The sequence below is a fragment of the Nyctibius grandis genome, chromosome 7 (assembly GCF_013368605.1).
Source record: "Nyctibius grandis isolate bNycGra1 chromosome 7, bNycGra1.pri, whole genome shotgun sequence".
NCBI lineage: Eukaryota > Metazoa > Chordata > Aves > Nyctibiiformes > Nyctibiidae > Nyctibius > Nyctibius grandis.
In genome coordinates, this window is record NC_090664.1 from 18599930 (window position 1) to 18621358 (window position 21429).

Below are 21429 nucleotides of genomic sequence, written 5' to 3' on the forward strand. Positions count from 1 at the left end.
GGCCGCTTTCTAACCACTCTTCCCCCAGCCTGTAGAGCTGCATGGGGTTGTTGTGGCCGAAGTGTAAGACCCGGCACTTGTTCTTGTTGAACCTCATGCCGTTGGTCTCGGCCCATCTATCTAACCTGTCCAAATCCCTCTGTAGGGCCTTCCTACCCTCCAGCAGATCGACGCTCCCACCCAGCTTGGTGTCATCTGCAAATTTGCTGAGGGTGCACTCAATCCCTACGTCTAGATCATCTATAAAGATATTGAACAGCACCGGCCCCAGAACTGAGCTCTGGAGAACACCGCTAGTGACCAGCCTCCAGTTGGACTTTGCCCCATTCACCACCACTCTCTGGGCTCGGCCATCCAGCCAGTTTTTAACCCATCGAAGAGTCCACCCATCCAAGCCCCGGGCAGCCAGTTTGTCTAGGAGGATGCTGTGGGAGACAGTGTCAAATGATGCCTTACTGAAGTCTAGATAGACTACATCCACAGCCCTGCCCTCATCTAGTCTGTTCCTTAAGATTTATTTTCTACTCCTGCAGCACTTGCATCATAATTACTGTGGAAAAGATTGTGATGTTATGAAACTTATTTTTTATACGGATACATCTTTTTTATTCAAGTGAAAGCATCCTTTTCCGTACGTGTGCTTTAGTAACATAAATATCATTGTCTATACTTAACAAAATGTGGGGAAGTTTTTATCCTCAAGGATACTAAGGGAAGTTTGGACATCAGGAAGAATTTCTTTACAGAAAGGGTTGTTAGACATTGGAATGAGCTGCCCAGGGAGGTGGTGGAGTCACCATCTCTGGATGTGTTTAAGAAAAGACTGGACATGGCACTTAGTGCCATGGTCTAGTTGACAGGGTGGTATCAGGGCAACGGCTGGACTCGATGATCCCTGAGGTCTCTTCCAACCTGGTTGGTTCTGTGATTCTGTTTTAGCCAAGCAGCAGGAAGGTGAAAATCAGTCTTCTGGTGAGCAGTCACTCAGTGAATTAATACAAAAAATGTATGTTTTCAGTCCAGTCCCAAGTGGGCAGGTATCTCCCTGCTGAACGACTTGTGGGTTGGCAGTGTTTGCAGAAATCACTGCTCGCATGGGCAACGAGAGTGGACCAGTTTTCTCAAAAGGGCCGAGGAAACGTTTGCTAGAGAAGCACAGGAGAGTATCCGTGGCTGCCGCTGGAAGAGTAGGCTTGTATTTTCTAGCACTTTCACCCCAATTTAGGGAAGAATGCAAAACTCTCCGTGATGTGAAATACCGAGTCCCTAAGGCCTCCTTCTGCAGCCATCACTGTATGAAGAGTCCTGTAGATTTCAGACTCTGTGTAACTAAGGGTTGCAGGCACTGCTGCTTAATGACCTCTGAAATGGAATTTTAGACTTAGCATTTTAGACTCAAGCAAAAGAAAGAAGCTGCTGTATATATGAAAGAATAATCCCCCTTTTTTTTTGCTTGATAGTAGTAGTTGTCATTACAAAAAAAAAAGTAGAAAGTATCATTTTGGGAACAGAAAAAGATCTTGGGGATTTTTAACCTTAAATGTCAAAAAAAAATTCCAAACCCTAGCTTTCATTTATTGAAATTGTTAAAATAATGTAGTTTTTACTTTTCTGACAAAATAAGCAGGGAAATTTGTTATCTGTTGGCTGAATCCCCAAATATTTAAGGTTCAGGAAGGTGTATGACACATCATCTATTTTTCTTGATGCTCCAGGTCTTTTTAGAACATGTGCTGCTTCCAGTTTCTGTGTGATCAAATATATACTATGGTATTTTTTTTAAGGTTTAATGTGTTGGTCACTCCTATTTCGATGTATTTACTAGTGACTTTGTAATAAGATGTAGGTGTGCACTTAAGGACTCTACAGATGACACAAAATTGGTCTCCGTTGCTGAGCCTGAAATGACTTCCAGCTCTTCCAGGGAGCTCTTCGCAGGAGAATGCGATGAGATTAGTACTGAGTAGTAGGAATGCAGCGAAATAGAGCAAAGTTATGGGATGAGCAAAGACCTCTGTTATAGGTTGGGAACTCCTCAATTATCTGTGTTTGATGATAAAAAATAAAGAGAAATGGGTTCTTTGGCTACTGAGAAGCTGACAGCAAACTGAATGTGATTCAGCTGTGACTGATGATTTTAGGTGCAGTAGGCAAGTTATTTGCAGCAGGGACAGGGAAGCATTCATGTTTTTTAATAGACCTTGTTAAGATCTTATTTTGAGTGTATGGTCACCTGTGTTCACATAGAGAAATGAAAACAGAAGTGATGCAAATGAGAGTGAGTGGGGTGATGAAGCGAGCAGAGATCCTGTCTTGTAAGTGACAGGAAAGGACTTGAGCACATTTATCCTGTCAGAACACAGGAGGGGACATGGTAACTTAAAAAAATGAGTTCACAAGGAAATATGAGGGAGGAACAAAAATTACAAAAGTTAAAGCACAATATAAGTATAAAGAAATTTCTACAAGTAGATTCTAAATACATTGGGGCTGGAAATTTGACTAACTTTCTAACCATTTGGGGGATGAAGCTGTGGCATAAGCTTATAAGCACAACTTTGAAGACAGGGAACTTGAAGTAGTTTTTCATTCTTCACTTTAGGTTTATTAACTGTCAAGGTAAAAGCAGCCCTGGTCTGCGAATGAAGGTTTTCAGGTGCTCATTGTTATTTGTCAGAGGTCGCAGGGAGTCTGAACCACAGATCTTTATGATGCTTCATGCAGTGTGTTTGCACTGAATGGATCCTGTGCCCAGGGTGGCCTGCGGGAGCCACTCTTTGTCACTGGGTGTTTATTCTCCATGTCCCTCCCCGTCCCCGAAGCACAAGTTCCTCCATGTAGGTGGAGGAAGGATGTTGACTGGGTTGTAATGAAAAACCTCAGGTGCCTACCTGGTGTGTCTTTTTATCTTCTCATACTCACCCCTGGTTGAAATAATTTGCCTCAGTCTGACCAGGGTTGTTGAAGAGGAATGAGAGGATTTGGATCATCTTCAGTATTTTCACCAAGCAATTCTTCCATTCTTTCATACTCAGATGAGCTGTAATGTGCAGGATATTGAGAAACATTTAATGCGTAGCAGAAATGGTTGTCAGGCGTAATCCTTTAAAATGTTGTGGACTGGCAGCTTATTAAAGAAAACTAGATTTATCTAGTCCTGTTCTGTGGTCATGTGCCTCTTCTGGTTTGAAGATGGCTTCTATAAAGTGCCATTATTTCCTGTGGCTTACCTGAAAAAAATAGGTGGAAGGAAGTGAGGTAGTTCTCTAAATGCTGGTAGTTCTCTGCAAACCTGCTTCTTCCACTGAATTACAAATCTAGATATTAATTTGAATGTTATGGACATCTGTGTAAAAGATTCTAGTTGACAGGGTGGTGTCAGGGTGACGGTTGGACTCGATGATCGCTGAGGTCTCTTCCAACCTGGTTGATTCTGTGATTCTGTGATCTGCTCTTGTAGTAACTGCATATGAAGAAATTGTTATTAAGTTTTCAACCCTTATATTAGCAAGTTATTTTGCATTTGCAGCCACTTTTTATGACGGAATATGTCTTCCAGTGTATACTACTGAATACATGTAAAAGACGCAAAATACATGCATTAAAGTGTCAATTTTCCAATAAAATAATAGCATGCCTGGGGGTTGATATGAGTGGTATATACTTTAGTTACTATCTGAGCGTTTATTTAATTATACAATTTGATATAGTCTGTAGGTAGCTTGTATTTAAAAACTAAAAATCACTGTAATGTGCTATTGTGTTGCATGAAACCAAAATGAATGGTGTTTATGCATTTTCCCTTTTTCCTTTCCCTGCCTTTTTGTATCAGGAGCTGCTGAAATGGGTTGTGGATTGAACAAACTAGAGAAGCATGATGAAAAACGACCTGGTAATATCTATTCAACTTTGAAGAGGCCCCAGGTAGAAACCAAGATAGATGTTTGCTATGAATATAGATTCCTGGACTTCACGACACTAAATGATAGTAAGTACACAATATTTTTCTTTAGATTTTTTTTTTCTGTCCAAGTTAACATTTTAATTGCTCCATAAGAGTTTTTGAACAGTGTGTGTAATAGTTAAGTTTCTAAAATGTCTTAGGTTCTTTAAGTAAATGCTTTCTCTTCAGTCGTAATGCTGACATGCAGAGATCACATTGAGAATTTTCTGTAAATTTTTAGCCTTAGAGCTAGTTGTAGGTTCTCAGATTTTTGGTTCTTTTATACGCCCCCCCCTTTTTTTTTGGCTTACTCCAATATGGATTTTTTTTCCTTAATTTGCATTTTGTCCAGGTTTCATATGTTAAAGCAATTCAGGTCTGTCAGGTTCTATACTTTACTGCTCTTTTTTCTCCCTTCGCTTCTGCTCCCTGTGCTCCCTCAGGAGTATTTTGAGAGGTTAAAGTTAGTGTTTTCAGTTTTGCTAACTTACCTTAAATAACTTTTATGTGGTTACAAATACTTCTGGGTACACCCACGTGGATGGAAACAGGATAGTGGGAGACAATGAAGTTCTAAAACATCAAAGGGGTGAAGGTCCAGTCTCATGCAATTTTTACTTTTTTTTTTCTATGTGAAATAGTCTTGCTTTAATTCATGTGACAATCCACAGATATTTCATTTCTTTCCTTCATGATTGACATCAAGCATCTCTGCCAGTATTGCTCACACCATTGCCTGTGCCCTCTTTCGCTTCAAAATTAGCCTGTTCTACACGCAATTACTCCTCACACCAGTTGGAAATCTGAAGCTTGAGCAGAAGGCTGGGACCTGCTTCTTGCTATATATAAAACAACACAGTACCAAAATCTGTTAAGCTAGCTGGCAGGATGCCAGGTAGAGCCTCTATGCTTTTACCCTGCATTGTGCTGCTACTTCTCTTGTTTTGCAAGTCAGGTCAAAGGAAAAGCCAAGGCGGTACATCTCTCACTGTGCGAGACAAAGAGCTGCTGGTACATCGTTTGATGTGACACCTCTAGTGCAGTTCAGTATGTTCAGCCCAGAGTAGTGTGAATTTGTTGTTTTTTAAGACTTGATGCAAGTGAACTTGAATTTGGAAAAAGGTGGAGGTTTGGAATAGGTGGTTGGACAGGAGTGCACTCTTGTAGGCAATGTGGGAGCTTCGAAATTTTGTCTTTGCAGACTTTCTTTGTGTCCTCTTCTGTATTCTCAGTCTTCTGTTTGTTGTTATACTAATTGGGATGCACTGCGGTTCCTGAGAGCACCAAACAAATGGGACAGGATTTTTTTTTCATGTTTATGTATTGCAGTTGTTTCTACGTTTATATATTTTTATTTCAAAGTGAACTGTTTATGTCATTTGATAGTTTGATAGCTTTTACTGAGAGGCACTGTACATTGTGTCATTAGTGAGTATGAATTAATATTGAGGACACACTTGTATGGGCTTTTCTGGGATGCTCATCACTGTTCTGTCTGATTGCCTCATAAGCTTTAGCATGTGCATTCTCCTGATGTCTCGTGAAGTCTTGTCTTTGTCACTGTGTGGAGGAAGAATCAGTACGTGCAGTAGCAATGTGCTTGCCTCAGGCACAGAGGATGTCTGGCACAGAGCAAAAAATGAAACCCAGACTTTCCAAATCTGATTAAATTGATAGGTTTGTTGTAAAGCATACTTGTATGTTTTTCTTACTCATCACAGATTGCTTTATTATGATTTTAGGAGGCATGGCTTTAAAGAGGCTATGAGTAGAAGTACTTCTATCAAATTGCTTGGCTTGCCAAAGAGTATAAGCTATTCAGCTCCCACTGAGTTCTGCTTTGGCATGTTGTATCCCCATCATTCCCATCTCTGAAGATGCCAGTGGATAGGCAGATGAGGAGGGGATGGAGCTGTTGTTCCTGCTCTTTTTCCTTACTATCATCTATGGCTGTGTGCTCTCAGGATTGGCAGGACTGGTGTAATTGGTGGTTATACAGCTCCCTCCCTATTCATGTCATTGGCTATATGAAGGCTCACGTCCCACCACATGGTGTTATGATGTTCCAGGTTTTTCTCAATGGTAACAGCATCACTAGTTCATTTATATTTTTGCTCAGAAATAACTTCTGCAGATAACCAAAGCTGATGAGTGTTTCACCTATGCCTGCATGGATTCAGAGGTTTCTAAAAATGAAATGCTCACAGCTGTGTAAAAAGAACATTTGGATTGTGAAGTCTGTCTTCTGTGAATCTACTTTAGCCCTTTCAGTGTGTATATATATCCTGACATCATTTTTTCCACAGCTTTTCTACTTCATTAGGTTTTTAGAATAAGCCATGCTAAATTATGAGTGGCTGCAGAGTATTTTATTGTATCCTTATTCTAGGCCTCATTTACAACACTAGTCAGCCTGGTTCCGAAGACAGGTACTCATTTTTCTCTGAAGCTTTTCTATAATGTTTACTACTCTGATAACTGTATGTTTCACAAGCGTTTAATCTTAACAGTAAGAAGGATGTGATTATCTCCGTGTTGTAAGTGGGAGCTAATACACAGATTAGTACCAGAAGTTTTCCAAGTCCTTAGCATTTCTTCATGTGTTCCAAAAGCAGCTCTCGTTGACTTTAGACATAAATGTGGATGCTGGTCATATTTGCAGTTTGGAAATGCATGTACTCTCAAATCTGATATCCAGACAACCAGAGATCACTTGCAGAATGTGGTGTAAGTTCTCACTGCAGTTTTACGGGCAGCTAGATGATATAAGTTTTCTGAAGCTATATATGGGGAGATATTGCTCCCCTCTCTCGCTTCCTGTCAGCTCCGTGAATTGACTTAACTCATGGATCTGGCAAAAGGCTACGTATTCTTTTTGTTTGGTTATCATCTGCCAGATCATTGTCTTGTGGAAGGGTGTAAAGAATGCTGGAGCTGGTAGAAGTGGTGGGAGTATGCAGTCAGGAAAAGAAAAAGGACCTCCTTTAAATCGGCTCACACTGTTATGAACTCATTCCCTTAGCATCACTCTGTTGAACATAGGGATAAAATACTGTCCTGCTGGTCATTTCTCTGCTGTGTTAGCCAGAAACGTAACTTTTCTTGCGTGCTGTCTTTGATTACTGTTTATCTTCTGACACACACAGCTGAAGGAATGTAAGGAAATATGCTCCTTTATTATACATTTTTATTCATTTATGAACTTGAGCCTTGCTCTGCACTGATGCAGATGTCCAATGGAAAACAGTGTTTGATCACTTATTTAAGTACTGTATAAATAATGCATAGATGCAAAAGACAGAATTAAGGTTGCAAGTGTAACCTTCATTCTGACATTTCCCAATGTTACAGAATTGACATACTTGGAAGTAAAGTGTCTAGAGAAAGACTTCCCAAGCTTTCAAGGAAATCAGACTGTGAAGAACCCATTCGGCTTGGACAGGTGCACTCTTCGCTGGTTAAGAAGTGGCTGGATGGCCAGGCCCAGAGAGTGGTGGTGAACGGTACCGCATCCAGTTGGCGTCCAGTCACTAGTGGTGTCCCCCAGGGCTCAGTACTGGGCCCAGTCCTGCTTAATATCTTTATTGATGATCTGGTTGAGGGTATCAAGTGCACCCTCAGTAAATTAGTGGATGACACTAAGTTGGGTGGGAGTGTTGATCTGCCTGAGGGTAGGATGGCTCTGCAGAGGGATCTGGACAGGTGAGGTAGATGGGCCGAGACCAATGGCATGAAGTTGAACAAAGCCAAATGCCAAGTCCTATACTTCGACCACAACAACCCCATACAGCGCTTCAGGCTGGGGGAAGAAGTGGCAATGTGTGCTTGCAGCCCAGAAGGCCAGTTGTATCCTGGGCTGCATCAAAAGAAACGTGGCCAGCAGGTTGAGGGAGGCGATTCTGCCCCTTTACTCCGCTCTTGTGAGACCCCACCTGGAGTACCGCGTTCAGCTCTTGGGGCCCCCAACATAAGAAGGACATGGAGCTGTTGGAATGAGTCCAGAGAAGTGTCACGAAGATGATCAGAGGGCTGGAGCACCTCTCCTATGAAGAGAGGCTGAGAGAGTTGGGGCTCTTCAGCCTGGAGAAGAGAAGGCTCTGGAGAGACCTTATAGCAGCCTTCCAGTATCTGAAGGGGGCCTACAGGAAAGCGAGAGGGGCTTTTTACAAGGGCAAGTAGTGACAGGATGAGGGGGGATGGTTTTAAACTGAAAGAGGGTAAATTCAGATTAGATATTAGGAAGAAATTCTTTCCTGTGAGGGTGGTGAGACACTGGAACAGGTTACCCAGAGAAGTTGTGGATGCCCCCTCCCTGGCAGTATTTAAGGCCAGGTTGGATGAGGCTTTGAGCAACCTGGTCTAGTGGAAAGGTGTCCCTGCCTGTGGCAGGGGGGTTGGAACTAGATGATCTTTAAGGTCCCTTCCAACCCAAACCATTCTATGATTCTATAAGAGCGGTTGGAAAGCGGTCTGGTGGAAAAGGACCTGGGGGTATTGGTGGACAGCCAGCTGAACATGAGCCAGCAGTGTGTCTAGGTGGCCAAGAAGGCCAATGGCATCCTGGCCTCTATTAGGAATAGTGTAGCCAGCCGGTCTAGGGAAGTGATTGTCCCCCTGTACTTGGCACTGGTGAGGCTGCACCTCGAGTACTGTGTCCAGTTCTGGGCCCCGCACTTCAAGAAAGACATTGAGGTTCTGGAACGAGTCCAGAGGAGGGCAACAAAGGTGGTGAAGGGTCTGGAGGGTATGTCCTATGAGGAGCGGCTGGGGGAGCTGGGATTGTTTAGCCTGGAGAAAAGGAGGCTGTGGGGAGACCTTATCGTTCTCTACAACTACCTGAAAGGAGGTTGTAGTGGGGTGGGTGTCAGCCTCTTTGCCCAGGCAACTAGCAACAGGACTAGAGGACATAGCCTCAAGCTGCACCAGGGGAGGTTCAGGTTAGACATTAGGAAAAATTTATTCACAGAAAGGGTTATTAGGCATTGGAATGGGCTGCCCAGGGAGGTGGTGGAGTCGCCATCACTGGAGGTGTTTAAGAAAAGACTAGATGTGGCACTTAGTGCCATGGTCTAGTTGACACAGTGGTGTTAGGTCAAAGGTTGGACTAGATGATCCCAGAGGTCTCTTCCAACCTAGCTGATTCTGTGATCAGTTTCCATTGTGTGCCACAACACTGATAATCTGCATGGTTCTTCAGAATTAAAATGGTTAGATTTATCACTGTCCTTTACTTCTTGAGCAAGTGTGACAATTGAAAGTAGCAAAGGGTTATCATCTGGTGTGGATTGGCTCTTGAGGAATAAGGAGCACTTTGCTAAGGCATTTCAAAACCTTGAGGTGGGTATGCTTGTTTTGAGTTCTTGCCTTTATAATGTCTACTTATGAGCCTTGTCTGTCTTGTTTCTGCTAAGGTGAACTCTTCCAAGAAATCAGTCTGTCTTCAGTGTTGTCCCTTGACAGTGTCATCCTGTGCTCTATTCTTTAGTCATCTGTACTGTCCAAAGCTTGTGGGCTACTGGTCTCAGGTGAAATCACACTGGATTTCACATGAATTAAATTGATAAAATAATCACATTTTTTTTTTTACTTGTCAAGAAGACATTAATAGGTTTGTAAATTGCATGACCCATTGCTGGGTCAGCAAAATGCCAGAGGTGGTTCAGAGGCAGAGCAGGATCTTCCCCCTGTTAGCAGCAGTGAGCTGTTAGGTTGCCTGGGGTGTAACATGTAGCTTCATTCCTGGTGTGCTCATCCAGCTCCTGAACTCTACCCACCTTGCTGTCATCTTGTAAGGCTCATTCCTTCACTGAGTCAGTCTCACTTGTCACTGTACAGTCCAGTCCTGCATCACTCCGTCTTCAGCCGCTTCCTTCTGACAGGTTTCTACACTCAGTAATTTCTTCTGCTGCTCCCCCTGAGTCATTCTGTCGCAGAGTCCCGACGCTCCCAGTGGTGGCATGCAATGGGTGCAGGTAGTGCCTTGGAGAGGGTGCACACTTTTTTAACAACTTACTCTCAATAGCTTTATGTGCTGTTTGAATGTTCTAGCTCTCTGCTGGCTAATCCTCACTTCAGAGTTGCTCAACTGGCTGCCTTCTCACTGACTTTGAGACAATACTAATGCTAAGTGGCAATGATTGGGTTTTATAACAATAAAAAAATCTGAGGACAGTAAAAGGCAGGAGCATTAGATTAATGTTGCGGCAAACCTTTTGCTACAAAGCCAGAAAAGACAAATCAGGGTCTCTATGTATATACTTCAGGCCTTTACTGGAAAAAAAAAACGCAAAAGGATTATATCACACACACCCGCCCCCGAAAGTAAAAAATTGTTGTTTATTTTTCATCCCTCTCTGTATAAATAAAAGGAGCTGAATAATGGTCATCTTGTATCTCTCTCATCTCCAAGTTTTATTGTAAATAAGAGGTATATGGTGAGTGAACCTGAGGAGGATGTGCTGATAAATGGAATAGCTTTAATTTAAAGCAACCATGTTTTCAACAGTGACTCCATGGAGCAAGCTAGTTTGTTTTGGTTTATTATTTCGTTTGAAAGACAAATATTTCAATAATCTGCATTCCTTTCCTGCTCTTACCTACTTGTTTTGGAAAACTTCACTTGCAGTGACAGATCGTACAGAAACTGAGCTCTCCCTCTTATTCATCCTTTATTTCTCTTCTTCCACCTCTTTTCAGTTAATGATAACCTCCTGAGAGAAACCGTGAATCTGATAGTTATCTCTCTCTTCCCTTCTCCTCAGAATAGTGTAGGTTTTTTTGTGGGTTTTGTTTTTTGTTTTTTTTTTTACTGACTTGATTGGAGTTTGTTTTTTCCTTTGCTTTACATTCCTATAATAATTCATTTGCCTGATGAGTTACGACAAGTTTTGGCCTTGAATAAAGTTGGCATGAAACATATGCTAGCCATGTGATGAGAATGAAATGGGGGTATAAATTTTTTTAAATGGGGAAAGGCTATACTCTGAACAAGCCATTTGTGCTATAAAACCACTAAAATCCAGATGTTTGACTGACGGAATGAAAAATAGCAATGCTTCACATGTCCCAAAGAAGTTCTTAAGTTATAATGTGAATACAAAGGCATATGGTTTTTATCCTTATTGTCAAGAATTTGTCTCTCTAGTAAAAAAAATCAAAATGAAGAAAAGTATTTAACAAGATTATTAGTTATGTTCCAACATCTCCACCCTATTTTTTTGCTTGAGTGTTGTGTTGTCTTGTAAGTGTTGTTGTCTAAGGACATGTATTGTACCAGAACAATACTCCTAGTATAACAAATAAAACCTTCTGATTTGAGGCATTTTTTTATATGTATGTGTGTATATATATTTATATGTAGGCATATATATATATATAAAATTTGAAAGTGTATCTATCTTTCAAGTTCTGACAAGCTTCTGGATACTATACAATAATGTTTTGGAACCAGTTACACTGCTCAAAAAACATTTGTTACAGTCCTGTTACAACCGCTGTGGCTGGGCTGTTGATTTTTATTGCTTTTTTTTCTAATACAAGACAAATAATGTGTTAATGAACCTTTATAAAACACAATTATTATATTACAATCAATAGTTAAAGAAACATTTCAGCGTGGACATATTCTTAATTTGGGATTAAATTTCAGTTGTGTGTAGGCTTAAATTAATAAAAAAACCTCAGTTTTCCCCTCAGAGAGGGAAAACAAGTCATCTAATTGGAACTTGGAAGTGTCGTGCACTGGAAAGCGTGAGAGTTGAGGATAGAGAAGGCATTTTTCCTATAGAATATGTATGCATATTTTTATCAGGAAATTCTGTTTGCTACAGAACATAATATTTGTTGTTGACTTCAGTGCTTACTGTCTCTTTCTATCGGTAGTTTTTATATTACATTAAGCAGTTATTTGTGCCTGGCTTCTGTTTTCTGTTTCTCTTTACCATTTACTTAAAACAAAAAAAAGGCAACATCAAAAACAAACAAAAAACCCCCACTTCTCCGAGCAAGTGGCTGTATGGCTGAAAAAAAGAACAAACCCTGCAGCCCTGCATTTGCAGGTGTTATTATTTGATTTAAGACAAGTAAAAGCAATTGTTTCCCCATTGGTGAAGTTATTTAATTTCCTGTTTTCATTTCTGTAAGCAAAAGAACATAAATTAAATTAGGATTCGAGTTTTGTATTTCCAGTTGACCAGGTCCGTTACCACCATTTTGTCCTCATGAGTGATGAAATAAAATTAGCAAGGCAAAATAGTTTTAGGTTATTAATGAGTTGTGGTAGCTTGAACTAGACTGTGTATAGATCATGTACAACAGACTAAAACGTTGCTTCAGAGGAGATTAATATGTAACAGGTTACAGCAGTAAAACGATGAGCAGAAGAGGCCAATGGAGTACTTCTGTGTAGCCCAGATTCTGCTAATGCTTCCCCTTCATTTAAGCTTTGTCCATGTGCATATCCTGTTCAACTTTGTTTGATTATATGCACATGAAAATATGCACATGATAAAAAGAATCGGCATAAGGGCTTTGCTGGATCTGGGCTTCAGTCCTCTCCATTAATGCAGACATGAAGAAATTAAATTTTTTGGCTTCTCTTGGTATTTTGTTTCAAGTGAATTACAGTCTCTGGTAATATGTAACCCTTCAGGACTTGCCACTGTAAGTCACAGCAAAATGAAACGTTCGTGCTGTAGCATTTTATAAAACTTATTTGTGTGTCTTGGGAAACTTGCAATTTGACATAAAAGGAGCATTCCATATGTTAGTAGTTTAATAAATGCAATAAATTACATCATAAATGTAATTGCTTTAAAGAATTGTTAGGAATAATTTGAACTTCTTTACCATGGCTGGCTTTTTAATAAGGATGCATAACTGAGTAAAATCTGTTAGACATATTCTAGTTTCTAAATACAAGCTTTGCTTTCCATAATTATTGTATATAGATCCTTGTTATGGTAGAGTGTACGCACGCATTCTCTCTTCTCTATGTATAAGCGGTATCTGCATCTATACAAGAATAATATGTGTGTAATACATATGCACACATATGTACTGTATATGCATTTATATTATTGAGAAGGGTAATTAATGAGGATATGAACACTTAATTCTTTACGTTTTGGTTTATGGCTACACTTAATTGTACTACAACAGAAAGTACAAAGAGCTTTGTCTAAAGTCCTGTGATGCCTGTGACAGAACTGGGAACAGGTTCTGGGCAGTCCGGTGCTCTGGCGGCTAGATCGTGGCCTTCAAAGCACCCTTCTCAGTAAATCTAAAGCAAGAAGCTGGTCAATATTATAAATTACATTTCCTAGCCCATATCTTAACAGTTATATACCTGCAAAAAAGCTGTATCTTTCACATACTTTCACATAAAATTTGCTGGTATTGCCTGTTTCCTCAAGATCCATGTGAACTATGGCACTGCTATTTTGTGTTAGAATAATACATTATAGGCTAGATGAAAGCTTTAGATAGAATATGGTATGTTATTAGTCTCAAATATGTTAAAGAACATGTGTATGATGCGTTTCAGAACTGTATTTTCAACTTGTGATTGGAAACATAGTGTTCTTTTAGGTGCTTTTATGGAATCTCACGCCAAATACATCTAGCAATGTAATAGCCACTTTTTCCACATGGATTCTGCATATGTAGTTGGGCAATGGTCTAGGGAGGGAAGGAACATCTGCAGGATGTTTTCTATATATGGATGTTCCACATCGTGAAAAAATATGGGTGCTGCAATAGTTATGTTTGTGCTAACTTTCCTAGTCTATACCCATTCTTAGGCTGAAGGATGGGTAGCTATAATACTCCATTCTTACCATGCAGTCGTTGATTGTATCTGCTGTGTTAGCTGAAGCTGCTTCTTAATGTAGTTATTGAATTCTTACAGGCGATGCATACTGTACATCACACATACATGAATGTTGTCATTGACTCACATCATGGAAAAATAATTACAGATCTGTCTAAAAAGAGCTCTGAACTTCCAAGGAACTTTTTCTTTCTGTCAGCAACTCAGGAATTGCACATGATCTTTCTGAGTGGCCCTGTCTTTTCTTTTGCCTCTGGCTTTGCACATTTTTCCAATCTTCATGTGGTTTCATCCTCCTGATGCTGTTCAAGAGCCAAGGAGCCAGACTTGGCAGTCTGCAAGGCTGGTAGACAGGCATTTCTGATGGAATGGTGAAATTCTTCAAGCCACAGGGACCCAGTCCTGTTTTCTCAGAAACAAAACTGCCCCTGTGTTTAACTGGAACAGAAGGTCACACAGTGGCTTGTAACTTTGAATAATAAATGCCTCATGGTTTTATTACAGGAGAGAAGTGATTAGGAGTCCTCTCTGTAGTAATCTGCTTAGTCTTTTTATGACTTTTTATTAAAAATTCCTTGACATCAGCCAGATAAAAGATGATACACAAAATCTATGTGATATTTTAATTTTAATGGAGTTCTTAATCATTTACTCTGTAAGTAACTATTGTTGTTTGGCTAAAATCTCATGCAAATGAAAGGTTTAGAATTGGTTACTTCTGAGTGGAGGATACCCCCTTTGAGAGAAAACAGGAATTGTTTGGTGTCAGCTGCTCTTGACTGTGAGAAGTCGCTTTTCTTAGTCATACTGAAAAGAAAACGCTGAGTAGATGTTCCTTGATTGTGTGGGATTTTTTCTGTTTGCATTTATTTTTCTAATCTTCCTATGTGAAGACTAAAGAGTCTCTGGTGTGATGGAAACAGTGTGGACATTTAGCTGTTTCACATAACCTATAACGGTGCCTTGGTGGGTCAGACCCGAGGGTCCACATAGCTCAGCACTGGCTGGTGTCGGGCTGTGCGTATCTTGAGCTGGTAGTGTGGTGCAAGAGGAGTAGACAGCCAGGTTGGAGCAGTTGCTTCTGGGGAGTTCACACTGCCTTAAATGCATTTTGAGGGTTTTACTTTGGACAAAAGCTAATGTCCTCCTGTACACTAAACTGCATGTGTTTCAAAGCAGCCTGAAGGAAAGGTACCTGAAAAATGTTTGCTTTCTGGCTTGCAAGCCCTTCTGGGGGCTGCTCTAGGAGGTGCCATTTTGTCCCAATGTCTCTCACACAGATGGCTGTAGCTTGTCATTGCCTCTGCCAGTAACACTTGTAAAGAGACTTCACATGCAGAAACAAGTCCAATTCCTGTTCTACTTCTGTTCCGGGTTTGTTTTCTGTTCCTGCCTTTTCATACGTGTAACATTGCTCCTACTGCCTGACGACTTCTGACTTTTTTGCCACTGACAAAAACAACGAGCATCCTGCTGCAGCTGTGGCAGCTACTGTGTGAGCACATGCCAGACGAGCTGACTCCCTTCTGCTCCCTCCCTGCCTTTGTCTGAGGAAGAAGACATAGACTGTGCTTTACTTTCTCTAGTTTTCACTCTTCTGTGTGCTCTGCCTGATGTCCACTGGAGGGTATTATGGATGTGGGACACAAGGTTGGACTGGTAGGGCTAGTGGTTGCCTCTCTGCACTGAGGGTGGTGTGGTGGGTCAGAATTTGCTGTTGTTACAAGCTACTGCTGTGGCTTTTCCATCACTGAATGAAATTTTGGGAGTCCAGACCCACTCTCACAGGAGTGGCTGTTGCCCTATGGAGTCTCATGATTGCAGTACCTATTGGCTAACCAGTTTGCGGAGGGAGGGCAAATTTGCAGTGGGCAAAGTCATGATCAAGGTCTGCAATGCCATCCTCCAAACACTGTTCCAAACATTGCCCTTGCAGAGAGGCAGAGCTGAGTGTCTCGAAGTGAGGAGATTCACTCTTCTCCTGGTGGCATTTGACCATTTATCCCTTTTAGGTGGACATAGTTACTTTGTCTCTTCCCTGACTCTCAATGCCGGTTTTGACTTTTCTTCCTGTTGGCAGATGCCTTTGGCTGCTGGCTCAGTGGCCCTCAGGAAACCTAACAGACTTAGGACTGAGTTGTTTGCTAAGGAAAAGCGTAGCTGAAAAGTAGCAGCAGCACACCATGCAGGAAAAGGGAGGGGTGAGGGTGAATCTTGTGCCCTGCTTTTCTGAGAAGTGACAAGGGAGAGAGGACTGACAAAGGGAAGAGTGATAAAGTCTGTCTTTCTGCTCCCCTGGCTTTGAGAGGAGAGACTTTTAAGGACAAGGAAGGGGGGTAGTACAGGCTGCTTAAGTTCTGCAGTATGGAGATCAGCTCTCCCCTATTCTCAACAAGGAAACATTCATCTTTCCCTGGAAAGCATCTGTTCCTTTTCTGCTTTCCTTTTAGCTTGCAGAGGAAATGGCCTGCCAGTCCTGTTCCTAGGCTTTTGGCTGTAGCACCCTGTTAGAGCAGGACCATGCCCTGTCAGCTGCTTGATAGGCTGTCAACACTCCACTGACATGTCAGCTCATATGAAGCTCCAAAGGGTCTTCATAGCCAGAATCCTTCAATCCTAGGAGCTGCCTCCACACTCTTTCCCACAAAAAATGCAGCAATCAAGATGTCTGTCAGCCTTGTGATGAGCTAAAACATCCCTAGCCCAGGCTCCCTGCCATAGCTTTCCTGCTGCTGCACCCCAGAAAATGTGGGCGCTTTAGGCTTCTCTGCTGAAAAAGTGGAGTGGAAAGCACAGCTGCAGCTAAAGAGCAATGGAACAACAAAAGAGTTCAAGCAATACCTTTGCCAGCTTTTATTCTCAGAGAAGACCAACATGACCCAAAAGTTATAAGGAAGTGAAAAGCAAAGGAAGGAAAGTGGGATCTGTAACTTCTGAGGAGGGACAAAGATAGGGAAAAAGGGTGATGAGGTGCTGATATAGCCTACATCAGAAACATTCCATAGTGGACCAGTATGTCCAGAGGATTAACTGGAGCAAAAACTAAACAGCAGAGCCCAGCTTGCGCATCTGGCACTGCACCTACAGTCATGGGGAGGACAACATGAGAGGTATGCACCCTATCTGCAGGCTGCATGCTGAAAAGGGGAATAAAAGCAAGTCTGTACTCAACATTCTTCCAGTGAACATCCCGTCCCCCTCCAATACAGGGTGACTCATCCGTGCTGTGGGCTCTCTGCAGAGGGTCACACAGACAGCTGAGAGGAGTTGACTGTAAGGGTGACTGAACACTGGAACAGGCTGCCCAGAGAGGTTGTGGAGTCTCCTTCTCTGGAGACATTCAAAACCCGCCTGGACGCGTTCCTGTGTGATATGGTCTAGGCAATCCTGCCCCGGCAGGGGGATTGGACTAGATGATCTTTCGAGGTCCCTTCCAATCCCTAACATTCTGTGATTCTGTGATTCTGTGAGTTCCAGGAGCAGGACCGTGTTGCTGCTGCTGAGTATGTGACCAGGTGACTTATTATGAGTGCAGAAGGGAAGGGCACTGCTGTGATGGCCTCTGCCACCTATTGCTATGTCTTCCAGAGAGGTAGAACCACCCTGGCCTGGACCCGTGCTGTTGTAGGTCATGGGCATGGAGACCCAAAACATTGTGTGTAGTGCAATTGTTGTGATGTTGGCCACTGTGTTCCCCTGTGTTTGGACAGGGAAGGGGCTTCACAGCAGCACCCTTCTGTGTCTGGAAGCCTGAGAGGGCTGTGTTGGTGTGACACTTCGTATGCACTGCTCACTTAGTTGCCAGGATGAGTGGGTACTCATGCACGGTGAGAAGAGGAGACAAGGTCTTCAGAAAGAAGGGAGCATCAAGAGAAAGTAGAGCACATAAAACAGGGAAAGAATATCAAGGGACAGGAGGAGCTGAACACACAAGCTGAAAACCTTGAGGGTGATGGGTGACAGTAAAAATGGAGGGACAGACATCATTTGACTTGTTAAGTAGGAAGAGAAGTCATGGCATTGCACGAGTTTTCGCTGTTTTAGGAGCCTTCCATTGCCCGAGGTGTGCCTTTTTGTTGTGTTGATATCAATGAAGCCCAGCAGGGACTGTGGCTGTCATTCTGACAAGATTTTCTCTGGAGTTCTGCCTGAATAAAGCCCGTGGTATTGTGCACAGGCAGGCGCATGGTCTTGTACTGAAGAAAACAACTTACATTTCTGGGTTTGGATCCCTTTTGGGTCTTTCATGACAACTTGTTTTGGTTTTTGGATCTGAAAGTGACATGAAAAACCTCCCCTGAGTGTGTTAGTTACTGAACAGGGAAAAGTTACTTTAAACGTTAAAATGCTATCATTTCTAGGAAAGGTCAACATTCGATTTAAATTTTGTCTGAAGAATAACCTGAGAACGTATAGGTAGTTTAAATCTTATCATGTCTATTGTGCATGGAAGCTGCAGGATTTCTCATTTTCTTTGCTCAGTTCTGTAAATAGGTAGAATTGTTGCTTTAGCAACAAGCATAATTGTGACTGCAATTTAAATTAAGGTTATGAATAATGTACTTAGTAAAATAATGTAGTTTGCAAACCTTAATGATTGCATCTCAAGTGTTAACTGCTCTTCAGGTTAGTTGTCTTATGGCATTTGCATGGGTTTTGTGTGTGAATGCCTGACTTGCATTTTCTTTACCTTAACTTTGTATAGAGAGGCATTGATCCTGTGTCCGTGATGGAGCATTATCTACATGAGACCTTTGTTTCTGTTTTGTTTTTCAGTGCCTGTGTGTATGTGCACAGGTGATAGTAGCCTAATAAGTGTTCTGTGTGTACAAGATGTAAATGTACTGCCAAACATCTCAAATTAGGCCTGGTATAATGTGCCTTTTTGCATTAGGTCTCAGTTTAGTGCTGCATTCCAAGTGCTTCTGGCACCTGCTTGCTGGTTCATGACCAGTCTGCAGCAATTTCAGAAACCATCAATGTAATTTCTTGGTGAAATACTATTCGAACATTACTGTCTTACAGCCGTAACATATTACAAAGTTGATAAAGATTGGTCTGGGCCTCCAGATTGTGGCCTCCTCTTAAAGTGATGAGGCAGTCTAGAAAAATATTCATGGCTCATGTGGAGGACAAGAACTTATTAGCATTTGCTGAGCACTGTGCTACTCTTGCTTACAGTTCCCAAGCTAGCTCCTTTGGCACTCGTTCAGGTATCTTGGCAAAACCCTGGCATGTGTTGTATAGTTCTGCCCTGTATCTTAAACACTAAACAGAAGTCTCAGTGACTTGGTTTATCTTATTGCAGTCATACAAATATGTGATGTCCTGGACTAAAGAGGAGTCCAGGTGACATACTTACTCCATGAAATTGCAACTTGCTCTCTGTGATATAACTTGCACATGCAGCAAACTCTAGGTTTGTGTGCAGTCATGCTTTTGCGAATAATTTGATAATTTGTGACACGCTGTGCTATATGATAAACTGAGGATCAGCAGCAGTGTCAGGGGGTTTCCCAGATATGAGGCGGCGTATGAGAAATTTCATCCGAGTCTGATGCTTACGCAGCTGCTGTAGCTAACTGGTATGGCTCTTACTGGTAAATCGTAACCCATGCATTGTGATAAGGTCTTGTACAGGAACTGCAAGTTTAAGGCTTTCCAGCCAATTGGTTTTTGCAAACCCTGCTTATTTCATATAAATGTAGCTCTGTTTAGTTGAAATTGTAAAGAACTGAGCTTCCTTCCTTTCCTTCTCCCACCAAATAACCATCCTCTCAACTTGAGACTTTCAGTGATTAGCTACAGATTCTTCTTGAAAGAAACAATCCTTTCAAGGGGAAGAGAATCTCATTAAGCCTTTGCTGTGAGCTGCAGCTCTTGATCAACACACAAAAGACAAGCTTGACAGTCATCAGGTAAGTTAAGAAGTGCAAAAATATTACCTGTCTCTGTTAAACAATCATCAGTTGAAAGAGTTCATCTCTGTCTGAGAAGACAGAGGCTTTTGCATACTATGTGGCACATAAAAAATTAAAGACATAAAGGATGTCAGAAGTCCTAAAGATGCCATGCATTTCCAAATGAGTTGATAAAAGGCCTTAAATCTGAAAGAGAATGAGGTATGAGGGTTACAAATAAATAGATGGAATTTTGAGAAAGTTAGAGATAAGCCAAGACATGGTTACTGGTGAAATATAAATAAACAGCAGTCTATTGCTGTAGTTCCTTGGTTGCTAAGCCCTCTATTGGTGTTCTTTTATTTGAACAATTGTTTCCTGAATTTCTTAATAACAACTGATAGAAGAATTGACAAATAATGCTAAATTGCATGGGTTAATTCACTAGCAATTATTGTACAGATTATTAGTAAGCAAAAAAAATCAGCATCTACTTCTGTCTCAAATCACAAAACAAAAGAACGAAAAGAGAGTGACAGAATAAATGGTCTTTTGTTAAGTTATTGTCTCATAAAGTTTGGAACTGTGTCAGAATAGCTTTTTTGTTTTGTTTTTGTTTTGTTGTTTATTTACTTAGGAATCCTCATCTCAGATGCAGCATCTGTCTTTCTCTGCAGTCCTCCTTCTAGCTGATTTTTCCAGCTGGGTTGAATGCCTTGATGAAACCTTTCAAATGATCAAATAGATAAAATTGTACATATTCTGTGGGATTATTTTCATTGTTCTTCACCACATGTTCACTGAACAAAATACTTTATAATTGTAAGACTTTGTTTTCAAGATGCACTCTTGCACTACTTGTCGGCATTGTTGTTTGTTTAGTTTTATTATTATAGTAAATTTTGGAGGAAAATTGGTCTGCTCATCAACAGATACTTCCAGGGAACCCTTCCAGAACCATTGGTGAAAACTCAGGCTATTTTATCAGTGATAATGCATTATTAGCCAGTAGCAGGTCTGGCCCTTCTTGACCTAAAATGACTTAGAAATGATTCTCTGTTTGGCAGAATACACTTAGGAATGGAGAGAAGTGGAAGCATCTTGAACGTGGGCTGTCATATGATTAGAAGTTAGAGACGTGTGAGGCTGCTTGTTACCTCTCTTTGGGTTCCATTGTTAGGAACAGTGAGACAACAGTATTAGCCAAGGCATAGAGGCACTGTGCTTTGCACGCTTTCACAGGTTTGCTCCTGAGGTATTGCCTGTACTAGCAGTGGCTGAGAAGAATAATAGTGAACAGTTCTGTAGTTGTGTGCTGGCTGTGAATATGCATCGTCATACACCACTGTGCCACCTATTAAGTTTCTTTTCTATTCCTTGTAAAGGGAACTAAGAAATTGACCTGTGTATTTGCTCCTGTATTTTATTATTTAATCAGTAAGAATGTGCATTTATGAAACTAATTTTTCGATGTCACTAATCTGAAAGGGATCCCATCCAGGAGATAAGGAAAGTCTTAGATCTTAAGATTGTCTGCATAATGCTTTTTAATTACCACCTTCATACCATGAAAGAATTCTGTCCCTGTTGGACAGGACATCTGTTACATCTTTATTGCATATACTTACTACCTTGGGATTAGATTATAATAAGTTTGTTAACTCATTCTTTGGCAGCTTTGAAGGTAACGTGTCTCTGCTTCTTGCCTTTTCATTTCCAATAAATGTTTTAGATGCAGCGCTTTTTCTGACAGAACT

The 21429-nt window shown here is 41.3% G+C and overlaps 1 protein-coding gene across 1 annotated transcript in view; it reads left to right on the plus strand.

The window, feature by feature from the left end:
• Nucleotides 1–21429, plus strand: part of RFTN1 (raftlin, lipid raft linker 1) — a 113142-nt gene that overhangs the window by 8240 nt on the left and 83473 nt on the right. The window contains exon 2 of the mRNA XM_068404971.1: nucleotides 3833–3988. Within this exon, the coding sequence (XP_068261072.1) occupies nucleotides 3844–3988 (145 nt within the window). The 5' untranslated portion in view covers nucleotides 3833–3843. The remainder of the gene's footprint in view (nucleotides 1–3832; nucleotides 3989–21429) is intronic.